This window comes from Lathyrus oleraceus, chromosome 2 (genome assembly GCF_024323335.1).
Source record: "Lathyrus oleraceus cultivar Zhongwan6 chromosome 2, CAAS_Psat_ZW6_1.0, whole genome shotgun sequence".
NCBI classification, from domain to species: domain Eukaryota; kingdom Viridiplantae; phylum Streptophyta; class Magnoliopsida; order Fabales; family Fabaceae; genus Lathyrus; species Lathyrus oleraceus.
The window spans coordinates 367157200-367171600 of NC_066580.1; the positions used below are offsets into that span (position 1 = coordinate 367157200).

At 35.1% G+C, this 14401-nt stretch overlaps 1 protein-coding gene across 1 annotated transcript in view; it reads left to right on the forward strand.

The window, feature by feature from the left end:
• LOC127123293 (DEAD-box ATP-dependent RNA helicase 31) overlaps positions 1–11814 on the forward strand; it is a 47628-nt gene extending 35814 nt beyond the window's left edge. The window contains exons 2-4 of the mRNA XM_051053524.1: positions 10551–10781; positions 10997–11179; positions 11421–11814. Coding sequence (XP_050909481.1) covers positions 10551–10781; positions 10997–11179; positions 11421–11648 — 642 coding nt within the window. The 3' untranslated portion in view covers positions 11649–11814. The remainder of the gene's footprint in view (positions 1–10550; positions 10782–10996; positions 11180–11420) is intronic.
• The last annotated feature ends 2587 nt before the right edge of the window (positions 11815–14401 follow it).

Genomic DNA, 14401 nt, shown 5'->3' on the forward strand with positions numbered 1-14401 from the left:
AAACCATCACAAGAGGTCAACGAAATTATTTGGCATTTATTCAATTTAAAAAAACTAAAATAATGCATTTAAATTAAATATGGTTTGTCAAATACCTAAAACCTCATCAAAACACCAAAGAAATGGCCATGAGATTTATCATAGGTCAAACAAGGTCAAAGGACCTTGCAGAAAAAATTTCAGAATTTTCAAAGACTTAAAAGTATTTTTAAACAATTAAAAATAATCACAAAATCAATTAAATCATGAAAAATATTAATAAGAATCCAAAATATAATTTTCAATCAGAATATGAAAGAGGAAATTTTTTGAAATTTTTTGGTGAAACTCTCATATTTTTTGGATCAATATTAAAATTAATATGAATTAATGAAAATAAAAGGAATAAAATAAAATGAAAGAGGAAATTATTTGAAATTTTTTGGTGAAACTCTCATATTTTTTGGATCAATATTAAAATTAATATGAATTAATAAAAATAAAAGGAATTAAAATTAAATGTGAAAAAACGTGAGCCACTTGGTCTCCCTCATTAATTGAGGTGGCAAATTAAGTGGCCTAAAACGCGCGTTCCACCAAACACACGAGTCAGCGCGCTGCAGGGATGGTAATCACAATGGATGCGTGAGATTAAAACATTTTAACTAGATCATGTGGTTGAAGACGTGCCAACACACGACCGGAACTGTAACTCCAGGCTTCTTCTCCGGTGGACCTCACCGGACTGGTCCACCTTCAACCATCACCAAAATAAAAAAGGAGGACATGATCTGAAAGAAAAAACGGCGTAGAGCACGAATCTAACCTCAATTTTAACTAACTCCACATATATAGAAAGATATGAGGAGTTGAATTTTGAGGTGTGTCAATTGAGTTGCTTCGATTTGACCTCTAAGCAACTCAATCTTCTTGCCTACGTTGGTAGGAATTCAGACAACCAAAGATCCAAGAGAATTGAGTATAATTGAGTGAAAATCTAAGAGATGAAGTTTTCTGAAAATTACCTTCAATGCTATGTAGTTCTTGATGTTGCTTTCTCCAAACACGATATGATCAAACTTGAGAAGCTAGCAAGAAGTGATTAAAGAGGTTACAAGGCTTTGGATCCTAGAGTTCTTGAATCTCTAGCAGTTGAGATTAAAACTCAAATTTCAAATTGAAATTTCTCAGGTTTTCCTTTAGAATGAGAGGGTTTCAATGGGGGGCAAAGCTGGCGCGCAAAGTGTGATTCAAATGAGCACAGAGGTCATGTATTTATAACCAAAGGGAATGATATTTGCACACTTCAAAAATCTGTCAAGAATTATCAATGTTGATGGCACGAGTGCATGGTCATGTACAGGCCCATGATACAATGCAAAAAGGTCCAAAATGATTCCAATTGAGGTCTGAATGAAGCTTGAATGCAAGGCATTGTGAACTCAAGTTTATGCAATTGATTCTTTCCAATGATGCAGCCCTAGCAAACCTCATCCAAAGTGCATGAACTTGGGTTCTTTGAAAAGCTTGGATCAAGTTTGATGTTCAACACCTTTTCATTTGGAGCTTGGAACATGGAGAATTTTGAGGTGGAATTTTGGAAATTTTAACATGTTGAAAATTTTTCTAAGTGTCAACCATATACCTTAATATTCCACCTTACTTAACTTTTTATGTGAGCTTCAAATGAGAAAAGTGTCTTCATCAAGGTTGTAGCTCTTTCAAAGACCTTAAACATGGTCAGAAACTTCATGTCATTTGGATTTGGAATGATAGAGTAATGCATTTTTGAAGTTTGGAAAAATCAATTGTTCAATGGTATAGGTCAAAAATGACCTATAATGTAACCTCATATCACATGCTTATAAAAGTTGGATTTGCTTTCACTCAAAACATAAAAGTTGAAGTAGGCATCTTGAATTTGATTATGAAACTTGGAAATCTTTCATCTCATAAAAATTGAGCAAGTTATATCCTGGGAAGTTGACTTTCAAATTAGGGTTTAGACAAAATGACCTATAATCTTTCAACATAGAAAACGATTTTCCAAGCAAAACTAGCTCTAAGTCTCAACATGAAAGTTGTTTGTAATGTCATTTAGAGTAACGTTTATCTTGTAATCATTTTCATATGGTGAAAATTGTAGGAGATAGGGTCTAAGGAGACCCAGTTTTGATCAGATGAATTCATCTGGCCAACCACCATCAACCAACTTGCTAACCTTCAATTCTCTTGACTTTCCTGGCTCATGGTAGATCATATATGCATAAGATGATGAATTTTGAAGTGTCCCTTGAGAAATTTGATCAATTGGTGAGATAGCTTGTTGGAGAAGTTACTCAAGATACCAGTCAAACTAGGGTTTCCAAGGAAAATCACCTCCAAACTCTTAAAGAAAACTTTATCAATATAACATGTAGTAATCAATGGAACTCATATATGATGCTTATAAACATTCTTTGATCAATTCAATGGTTATGCTCTTTGTCATGAGGGTCTCAAACCGTATATATGAACTTGATAGATCAATGGAGATCATTCCCTACCTACAAAAGAGTTAGGAAAATACAAAGACATATTTTTGGTATTTTGGTTAGTAAAAATGATAATATATAAGTATGATACAATCACATAGTGTTTGGTGATCTCTCCCAAAACAAACCCAATGAAAGAGGGGTAAGGAGGATGCCAAGGTATGATCCCAATGTTAATGCATATGATGAAATTGCATGAGGGATCTTAGGGTCAAAATTGGGGTCTTACAGCACTCCCCCTTAGATATATCCTCATTGGGTTGAGTCTTTGATTGACCGTTTCTTTTCAGATCTTACCTAGATAGATACTTTTGGTCCCCTTCAGAGTCTATTACCCAGTAACTGGTAATATTCTTCTCGATTTGCGAGCATTTTGCTTTTGGTCAATACCCGACAAAAGTAACCTTTTTACCCAGCGGGTTCGTTTTCACGTTTCCCAAGGAAGTCTATGCTTGATATGTTCATCCTAACCGATCACAAATATTTTCTTCCCCTGCTTTGAGTCTATCCTTGATATGTTCATCTTAATTGGTAACGGATATTCTATTTTTTTGGTATTATACCCAGTAAAAGGGTAGTTATAATCCCTATTTTGTTCCCAGAGGGTTAATCCTTGATATGTTCATCCTAACCGATGACAGGTTTCCTCCTCTTTGCGGTTTTCTGCCCAGTAACCGGTGGTTGTAAATCTTGCTTCCCCTCGGAGTCCATCCTTCATATGTTCATCTTAACGGATGACGGATATTCTTCTTTTTGGTTTTCTATCCAGTAATCGATAGATATAATTCCTATTTCTCCCCTCTGAGTCTATCCTTGATATGTTCATCTTAACCGATGATGGATATTCTCTTTTCGGTATTCTATCCAGTAACTGATACATGTAATCCCCACTTTTTCTGGCAGTCTATCCTTGATATGTCGTTCCTAACCAATGACGGATATTCTTCCATTTGAGTTTATCCTTGATATGTTCACTTTAACCAGTGATGAATATTCTCTCTCTTTGGTCTTCTACCCAGTACCTAGTAGTTGTAAATCCTATTATAGATTTTTCCTCGGCATATTATTCTCACCCAGTAATTGGTAATGAATGCACCTCTCGTTGTCCTCGACGAGTCATCCTTGATATGTTTACCCTAACCGGTAATGGATATTCTCTCTATCAGAACTTGTTATCCCCATAGCCAGTAACCGATTATGGATAATAATTTTCTGTTACTCATATGTTGAAGATCATTTATTCCCCAATGGAGTTTGAGTGCGTATTTCCTCAGTGAGATCGCTTTTTCCTGCTTGGTTCGGGTATTTCAGCTTTGTTCTAATTTACTAGTTTCCCCTATAGGTGTTTCTTTTATTTGCTGGTTGAGTCTTTCAATTGACTTATTTTCATGGAATCTCTCGTGTCCCCCAGCAGTTTTAAGTCTTAGCCTGGCCTACTCACAACCTCTTATCCCCCTAGAGTCTTTGTCTCCCTAGTGAGTTATCCATTTGGAATGCATTACGCTCCTGCGGACTTTGATTCTTTCTAAAAAAAATTCTCTTGAGGCAAAATTTTCCCAACAGAGGTTATTTTTTAGCATTCATATCATATGCATCATGAGGTCTCTTAGGGACCAAAATTTGTTTCTATGTTGTTATTTAAGCCCATTCTACTGATTCGATACGAAGATTTTAACCTTCATCCCCTTAGCTAGAACGTCCTTGTAAGACCTCAATTTTGACCCTAAGATCCCTCATATTATCTCATCATATGCATTAACACTAGGATCAAACCTTGGCATTCTCCATACCCCATATTCATTAGGTTTGCATTGGGAGAGATCACCAAGCACTTTCGATTGTATCATACTTTGTTTTTCATTATTTATTAACCAAAATACCAAAAATATGTCATTGTATTGTTTAACTCTTTTGTAGGTAGTGTGTATGCTCACCAATGCTCCATCAAGCTCATATTTAGGGTTTAAGACCCTCAATGCAAGGATCTAAATCAAGAATTGGTTTACATTGGCCGTAATTATCATATAAGTATCCCCATAATCTTCACATGTTATTTTGATCAAGAAATCATCAAGAGTTTGAAGTTGGTTTGCCTTGGGAACCCTAATTCATATGGGTATCTTATGTGACTTCTTCAACAAGTTTCTTTAGAAATTGATCAAATATTTCAAGGTATATTCCAAAATTCATCATCTTATGCATATATGATCCTCCATGAGTCCCAAAAGTCAAGAGAATATCAATCTAGCAAGTTGGTTCATGGTGGTTGACCAGAGAAAGTCAACTGGTAAAACTGGGGTTCCCTAGACCCTATCTCCTACACTTTTTATCATATGAAAATGATTCCAAGAGAAACATTACACTAAATGAAATTACAAGAAACTTTCATGTTGAGGTCAGGAGCTAATTATGCTTGGAATGTCAATTTTTTATGGTGAAAAATTATAGGTTATTTTGTCTAAACCCTAGTTTGGAGGTCAACTTCCCAAGGCCGTAACTTGCTCAATTTTTATGATATGTAATCCATTCAAATTGAATGATCAATTTCAAGATGTGTAATTTAACTTTTATGTTTGGAGGAAGTGCAAATTCAACTTGCAAATGCATGGGCCAAGAGTAAACATTATAGGTCCTTTTGGACCAATACCATTGAACAAGTGATTTTCCTCAACATCTAAAATGCATAACTCCTTCATGCCAAATCCAAATAAGGTCAAATTTGTGACCAAATTTAAGAGGTTTGAAATATATACAACTTTTATGAAGGAACGTTTCTCATTTTAAGTCCATAGAAAACGTTATTCTAGGTGGGAGAAGTGAACATTTGACTTGGGACTTAGAAAATTTTCAAATATGTTTGATTTCCCAAACTTCCACCTTAAAATTCATCATGATCCAAGCTTCAAATAAAAAAGTGTTCAACAAGAAAGTTGTTCCCCTTGATCTTACCTTTCCAAAACATCTAAGATCATCTCATTTCGATCAAAATTGAAGGACTTGCGCATGGCTTCATTATGGGAAGTGTTTTGGCAAGTTTGAACTTCAAATGACCATTTGCTTTTGCATGCTTTCACATTATAAGTTCAGTAGACTTTATGCATGATTTGGAGTTGGATTACATCACTCTCAAGGCCCAAATGATTGCCCATGCACCCATGCAAGTGAATTACTATTTTTGTCAAATTTTCAAGTGGTGCAAATATAAAAAATAATGCCTATTTAAACAAGCTTACAGCTTCAGATTCATCATCAACATCTTGCCCAAACTTTGCTAGACCTCTACAAACCCTCACTACCATAGAATTTTTCGAGATTTCTTTGAAATCGATCTTGAATTTCACCATCTGTTTGGAAGTTCAAACTCCAGAAATTCACTTCCATTTTCAGTTCATTTGGTTTCTGCAAGCAAGAGGAGGAGAAAGCAATCAAATCCAGATCAAGATCAAGCCGAATTGGATCAACTTGAAGGTGAATTTTCATAAACTTCCACTCTTCGATTCTCTCTTATTTCTCCACTATTCTTGTTGATATTTGGTTGTCTGAAGTCCTGCCAATGTAGACAACAAGATTGAGTTGCTTTGAGGTTAAATCGAAGCAACTCAGATCATGATCCTCAAAATTGAACTCCCTGTATCTTTTTAAATCAAAGCAACAAGAGCATTTTTTTCTTTAAATCCATGTCTTTCGTTTCCATTTTGGTGATGGTTGAAGGTAAACCAGTCTGGTGAGGTCCACTGGAGAAGAAGACCGGAGCTCTGGCTCCGGCGATGTGTTGGCAAGCTTCCCAACCACATGATCCATTCAATTTGTTCTAATCTTGAGCGTTGGTTGTGATTACCACGCGTGTTACGCAGTTAACTAATGACCACATGGAACATGCACTTTGGACCATTTGATCTGCCACCTTAATTAATGAGGGAGATCAGATGGTCCACGTATTTTATAATTTCTGAATTTATATTTTATTTTCTTTATTTTCATTAATTCATATTAATTTTTATATTGATCCAAAAAATGTGGTCCACCTTAATTAAATATTTTTCTCTTTCATTTTTTGAATTAAAATTATTTTTTTGTTCAATGTTAATATTTTTCATGATTTAATTGTTTTTGTGCATATTTTTAATTGTTTAAAAATACTTATGACTTTTCAAAAATAGTGACATTTTTTCTCAAAGGTCCTTTGACCTTGTTTGACCTATGATAAATCTCTTGGCCATTTATTTGGTGTTTTGAAGAGGTTTTAGATTTTTGATCAAACATATGTTTTGAGCTATGATTTAGATTTACTTGGCCATTTGTTTTGAGCTATTTTTATTAACTTGTGGAGTTTGACTATGTGTTTGGACCTTGGTCAAGGTTGATTTGACTTTTGTTAAGTTAAAATTATTGGATTTAGGGGATTGATGAAATGTACCATTCATCTCCCAAAATGAATGAATGATTTTAATTTGATAAATTTCCTCCCATGACCAATTTGTGTTTGTATCATATCCCCCCCCCCCTCATCTTCAATTATTTCTATCCCACTCCTCTCATTGGCCTATGACATCTCAATATCCTAAGGCTAGTTGGTTCATAAACCAATACAAGTATGGATGAGATGAGGTCCACCCTTTTGATCATTTTCTTTTTGGGTGTGGTATGTTTTAGGAGTTTGGTTCATCATACCATATCTATAACATGCATTAACACCAAAAATATTTATTTCCCGGTCTCAGATAGTTGTGACTTCTACATAAGTCCTATTACGATTGCTTAATATAGCGCTAAATTTTGACCCAAAGGCATATCATTCTAGTAAGTGAGATTGTAAGTCTCCCCCGTTTCATGGTATTGTGTGGAAACTTGGCCTTTTTTCCTTCCTTTGGAAGATGTCTTGGTTCAAGGATCCATGCTTGTGAATAAAGGGTCGAGTGTTCTCCAAAGAATGACTTAAACAATAAAAAGGAAAAACTCCACTAACTTCTAATCAACTAACATTTGACTAACTTTTAATTTCAAGTCATTTATGTTTATGCACTTTAAATTCAAGCCATTTATCATTTGTCATTATACATATGTTTATGTCATTTTTACTTTGCTCACTTGAGTCATATATTGTGATTGTATATACTTGTTTGTGCATTTTTTGTTTGTGTTTGTGGTCTTTTGACCTTAAGATAATTAATAAACAACAAAAACCCTAAAAAAATGTTTGTGTGGACTGTTGGATTTGATCTGAGACTTGGACTTAGAATTAGGCAACTTTACCTATGAAAAAGGACATGGCCAATGCCAACTATTCTAAAGTCAAACTTGTGAATTGAGCTTCCATCTGATACAAGTGTTGGAATCCTTATGAGTTCATCTGCAACTTGGTCTTGATGAAGATGTTACTTTGAACTTGTGTCTAATTCCTTATTCTAAGCCATTTAAGGAGTATGTCGTCTGATACACAGGAAGACTATGAAGAAGACTGTGAAGTTTCTAGCTTGGATGTCACTATCTTTATTTGATTCCTTGCTCTTCACTTTGTTACTTGCTTATTGATATTGCTTGATTTAAAGTCCAAGGGAAAAGTGGGTTTCTATATGACATTCTTGTCTATTGGATTGCATCCCATTGGTCAGATCTTTTCAACTCTTAACTTTTAAATTATTGCTTAGGATTAGTCTCTTCATCTCCTCCCATTTCTTAAATTTCAAATCTCTCCCCCTTTTTAAAATCTTCTTTGCTTGTGATTTTTAAACTTAGACGTTATTGCAAATTAGAAACTTTGGCCTTATACCATTGCATTTTAAACTTTTTTCTTAAATTAAACTTGTGAATAAATCTAATCATATTGACTTAAAATTTCAAAATACGAAAAGAACTAACACTCATTAAAACTGTTTTAGGCCTTTTGTGCCTCTTTCAAACTTAAATTTTTTTAAAAACAATTCACTCACTTTGAAATTGATACCACAAACTATGAGGTTTTGATCCCTCATTTTTATATTGGTACGTAGGCACAAGTCCGAAGGTCTTGTCAAACACAAAATATAATTAATGAATTATTTTCTCATCCCCACACTCTATTTATTGCAAACATCATTTTATACCAAAACACATACACACATAAAAAAGGGCTCCCTAGGAGTACCTATGACACTTTAGGTGCTAACACCTTCCGTTTGTCAAACCAACCCCCTTACCTGTAATCTCTGGCATTTTATTAGTTTTGATTTGAAAACATCTTATCCTTGGGTTTTGTTCGTACTTTTCGCTTTTCCTTTGGAAACAATAAAAGCGTGGTAGCGACTCTGGTTTTATTGATGTTAAGCTTATCCATAGCTTGATGGTCATGAATTTTCCGCTACACATACCTGACTTCAGTCAACAACTTTATTGGCTCATCATGGAGCTTGAAACTCATAGATCCAACACTAGCAATCTTGCAAGCTTTATTGTTTCTAAGCAATACAGGTCCACCGTCTTGATCACATAATTCCTCGAACAAATCTTTGTTTGGAGTCATGTGCCAAGTGCAACCTGAATCCATAATCCACTTTTTACTTGAGTCGTCGCTTGAATCCACATGAACATTAGATGAGTCGAAATCATCTTGAACAATTGATGCGTTGCCATTATCCTTACGTCCATGATCTTTCAGGCGTTCAACACACACTTTTCTTGTATGACCATCCTTCTTAAAATGATAACATTGAATACCATATGTATCACTATTATAAGACTTCTACTAACTTTTACCATTCTTCTTGTCGAACTTTCCTTCTCTCTTTGTGAACTTCTCCTTAACCGACATGCCTTCACGAGTGAAAGATGGCTTGTTCTCTTTTTGTTCGTTCAAATCCTTATAATACAAGGCTAATTGAACTTCTTCAAAGGTCAGAGAATCTCTTCCATACAAGAGAGTTTCTTTGAAATGAGCATATGATCTAGGCAAAACACACAACTGCAACAAGGCTCGATCTTCATCCTCGATCTTGACATCAATATTTTCAAATAATTAGTTTGTTGAACATATCTCACTATGCCAAAAACTTGAATAGACAGCGCACCTTAGAGGGCGCTTTATTACAAAAGCGCACTCTAAAGTGAAGCGAAAAAATAAGGAGCGAACAACTGGAATAGACAGCGCACTTTAGAGGGCGCTTTTGTAATAAAGCGCCCTCTAAGGTGAAGCGAAAAAATAAGGAGGAGATAGAGGGACAACAATACAGGGCGCTTTTTAGAAAGCGCCCTCTAAGGTTACCCTTAGAGGGAGCTTTTAAAAAAGCGCTCTATAAGTCCATGTGCATTTCCAGTTTATAAAGCGCTTTTGGAAAGCCTTAGAGAGCGCTTTCATAAGCGCCCTCTTAGGCCTCCTTTAGAGGGCGCTTTTTTTCCACAAGCGCCCTCTAAGGTCCCCTTTAGTAAACATTAAAATTATAACATACTGCGCGTTTTGTTATTTCACTCTCTGTTATTTTCGTTCTTTTTCACGTTAGGATTCTCACTTCTACGATTTTCGCTACTTCTAAGGCGTTCTCCTTCCACCTCTGTTAGATCTACGACGTTTCCTCCTTCTATTAATTCGTTGTTAGCTGTTCGATTTTGACACCATAGGTATTTTTCTAATCTTCATATTACTTGGTTTCTCTTCTGACGTTCGCTATTGTTCATTTTTTGTTTCATTTTTCTTGGTTCATACATTTATTGAGTATTCTCAACAATAATTATTGTGTTGCAATGCTAGCAATGGAGACTAGGCATTATGGGTTAAATTTCACCAACTGTTCCATTTGTTTCTCGATGTAGATAAAGGAGGCAGCAATATCTAAAACACCTTCTACCAATCAAAGGTACTCTATGCTATCCTGAAGGAGCACATTGCAGATGATGTTGACTACAAGGTTTGCTTTCTAATCTGCAACCAACTGTATTTTAATTTTTTCTCTGTCCTTTCACTATGAACTGTTTAGATTAGTATTTTGGATTAGTAAACTGTGATTTGACAACAAAGTTTAACTTTTACAATCATGTTTACATGGATTTGGAGGATATGTAATGTAGCTATTGGTTTATCAGGTTCTTGTTTTCTGCACAACCGCTATGGTCACAAGACTTGTTACTGATCTCCTTGGGGAGTTGAACTTGAATGTGAGAGAAATCCATTCAAGAAAGCCTCAGAGTTATAGACCCAGAGTTTCTGATGAATTCCGGAAGTCAAAGGGTCTCATATTGGTTACTTCGGATGTATCTGCACGTGGAGTTGATTATCCAGATGTTACTCTTGTTGTACAGGTATATTTGGATCTCCTTCCTTGTTTCACTTGTGACTATATTACCAGCATGCTCGTGTCCATATGAATTTCTGTCCTGTTTAACGCATACTCGTAAGGACACTCAATACATACATTTGCTAAAAGTGCAAGCCTTTTTGATTATGATTTGCCAAATTATTTAACGCTTTTATTGATTTCAAATTGTCATGTTTCTTCCATTTCTACAATGAACAGGTTGGTCTACCGGCTGATAGAGAACAATATATACATCGACTAGGTAGAACGGGGCGAAGAGGAAAAGAAGGGCAGGGCATACTGCTACTAGCTCCTTGGGAAGAGTTCTTTTTAGCTACTGCAAAAGATTTACCTATTGGGAAAGCTCTGGTCCCTTCAGTTGATCCTGACACTAAGAAAAAGGTATACTTGGATATACAAGGGAGACAATTATTGATTTTCTTCTAATACTTTAGCTAGTTTTTAGACAAACAAACCAATATGTGGAGCAACGATTAGCTACGAGTTTGGCAGGATCGTGGTGTGTCACCATGATTTTGGCAAAAGCTAAATTTTAAAGCTTTAGCAAAATTACAATGCCACCTCGAGTTCATTAAACTCACTGTGATTCCACCGATGCACTTACATTTTAAATTGTTAACAGGTGGAAAGGGCTCTATCCAATGTGGAGATGAAAAATAAAGAAACAGCATATCAGGCATGGCTTGGTTACTACAACTCTAACAAGAAAGTGGGGAAAGATAAGTATAGGTTAGTGGAGCTTGCAAATGAGTTCAGTCGATGCATGAGGCTTGATAGCCCTCCAGCTATTCCTAATCTTGTCCTTGGCAAGATGGGTCTTAAAAATATCCCTGGTTTACGTTCCAAATAGGTTTCCATTCAATTTCTGATAACAGTCTTGTGAAAGAGAGAAATGTTCTTGAATTGAAATGCCCCCACTTATAGTTTGATTTTAAGACTTGAAACTTCTAAATTTCAACTATCATAGTAATTTTTTCTGTATATTTTGTACTTCTAGATGAATTATCATTTAACAAGTACTGTAGAAACTTCAGTGCCAGATGAATTTGTACTGTAAATCACTGATGCAAACTGTCTAAAATAGATATTCAATCATTAGTTTATGATTTAAAACATATACCTCGAATTGTTTTATATTTTGTGTGTTGAAAAATGATAAGAATATATTTTGATGTTTTTGCTTTGGTCATTCCCATTGTTATTTTATAATATTTTGTATGTTGAAAAATGATAAGAATATACAGTTTTAGGTGTACTGCTTCAATATACAGGTTGTCTAAAATAAATAAAAAAATATAGCGCTTTTTAAAAAAATAAATATAAATAACCACCCACTTTAGAGGGCGCTTTCCAAAATAAGCGCCCTCTAAACCCTTTAAATTTCCATTTTAGAGGGCGCTTTCCAGTAAAAGCGCCCTCTAAACCCTTAAAAGTTTCCACTTTAGAGGGCGCTTTCCAGTAAAAGCGCCCTCTAAACCCTTAAAAGTTTCCACTTTAGAGGGCGCTGTCTTTAAAAAGCGCCCTCTAAAGTGGCCCTTAAAGGGCTTAAAGAGCCACTTTAGAGAGCACTTTCACCAGGAAAAAAAGCGCTGTCTTTACCTATGCCAGCGCCAGATTAGAGGGCGCTTTAAAGCGCTGTTATAGGCCAAAAAAAGCGTCCTCTTTTCCCTTATTTGGCATAGTGTCTAACTGCTCATCTAGAACTTTGTATTCATGCATCTTGAATGAATATAGAGATTGCTTCCGGTAGAGGCGATTGACCAACGATTTTGTCATATACAAACTTTCGAGCTTCACCCATATCCCCGATGTCGTTGTCTCCTTCGAAACCTGTCGAAAAACCTTATCACCAAGGCTCAATAAGATTGCGGTGTGGATTTTCTCTACCATAATCGTTTTTTCTTTGTCCGTTAACACAACGTTCATGGCTTCGGCTCCCTTCAACATTCTAAACAACCCTGTTGAACCAGTAGAGCTTTCATCTTCAAGCGCCACAGACCGAAATTGTTCACTCCGGTGAACTTTTCAATCTTATACTTTGTTAACGACATCTTCTCCATGGTCACATCACCAATTTGTTGTGAAAATTATATCAGAATAACAAACTATAATAGGTTTCTTGATCAGCACGATATCCACAAAGGTAGAAAAAAGGAAAGCAAGAAGAACACAACAAGTTGGTTATAAACTGTTATTCTTTACTTTCTATTTAAAACAAGATTACAAGTGTTACATAATAGCAAATAAGTTCTCTCACCCTAATTAAGGTTTGCATTATGCAATAATGAGAGACTAGTATGCTATTTATAAGAAAACTAGCACACTAAACTAAAGGATTTTTACACACATACTCATTACACAAGCTAACTTAGAGAACAAACTAACTTAAACAATTCAGCATAACAAACAAGCTCAATTCGACATGCTAACAATCCTAGCATACTTCGACTACAACATGTGAATAGACTTCGACGACATGTTAATGGTCCTGTCGGATTGTCGAACCAAGAAGCTACTCTTCGACCATACTAGAGTTTGATTCAATATCTCACAAAACTCAATTCGTCGATCATTCCATTTGCATCCGATTTACGTAAACTGGTGGAAACAAATCAAAATCTAAAACGTAGGATGTTCACCTATATATTAAAATTTATTTGTACAACTATCATCGTATGAGTAATGACATTCAAGATAGATATGATGTCCAAATCATATATGGAATCACTGATATGCTCCATCTCATCAAATTTTTAGTAGGGGACTGTCCTTTGAAAATGTATAAACCATGTGACATAGCCAATAGACTTGGGCCAAGTAATAACTTGAATGATTTTTCACTATAGATACTGATCCTATCAAACATGCACGTAGGAAGACACACACAAGTCTTTCATGTAGAAGCACCCCCTAACCATATTTATTGCTTTATATATAGTTATAGAAACCATATAATGATTGCAGTGATTATGATCAGTTTATTTACCTTTGTTCACTTGCTTGCTTAATTAATTAGTTAACTATCTATATATAGCTTTTCTTTTTTCCATTTAGAATGGTATCCTTTAACTTTTGTCATCAACTTGCTTCTTATTAAATTACATTCCCTGACAGAGAAATCAAATTGTATCATGATCATCTCCAATCATATACATATTTATGTCTAATTAATCTTCCAACGATGTTTAATCTATAGGTCAACTTAGTTTGATTTAATTATAACATGCAATTTCCAATGGAATATTCACTGATTCCTAGAGCAATTTGATTACACTCATAACCAAGTATAGATTTGTTTTGAAATAGCACATGCAAACTATAAGGAGAAGATCTTGAAAGCCTATACTATTTAATTTCATAATGTACTATTATTGTATTACAATTTTAATATAGTGTGTCCTTTTTGTTTGGTAATATTATATTAAACCACGTGGTGCGTACTATACTAGTAATTTGTTACTACAAGTAGCTTCTCTCCTACCATCTGCAAATAAAGAAAGATCAATGCATGGCCTTACTGAATATTGAAAGGATGTAATTCTATATATGCAAATTGGCCTAACTATTAGGTATAATGATGACCCACTAGATCTTAATTTTCTC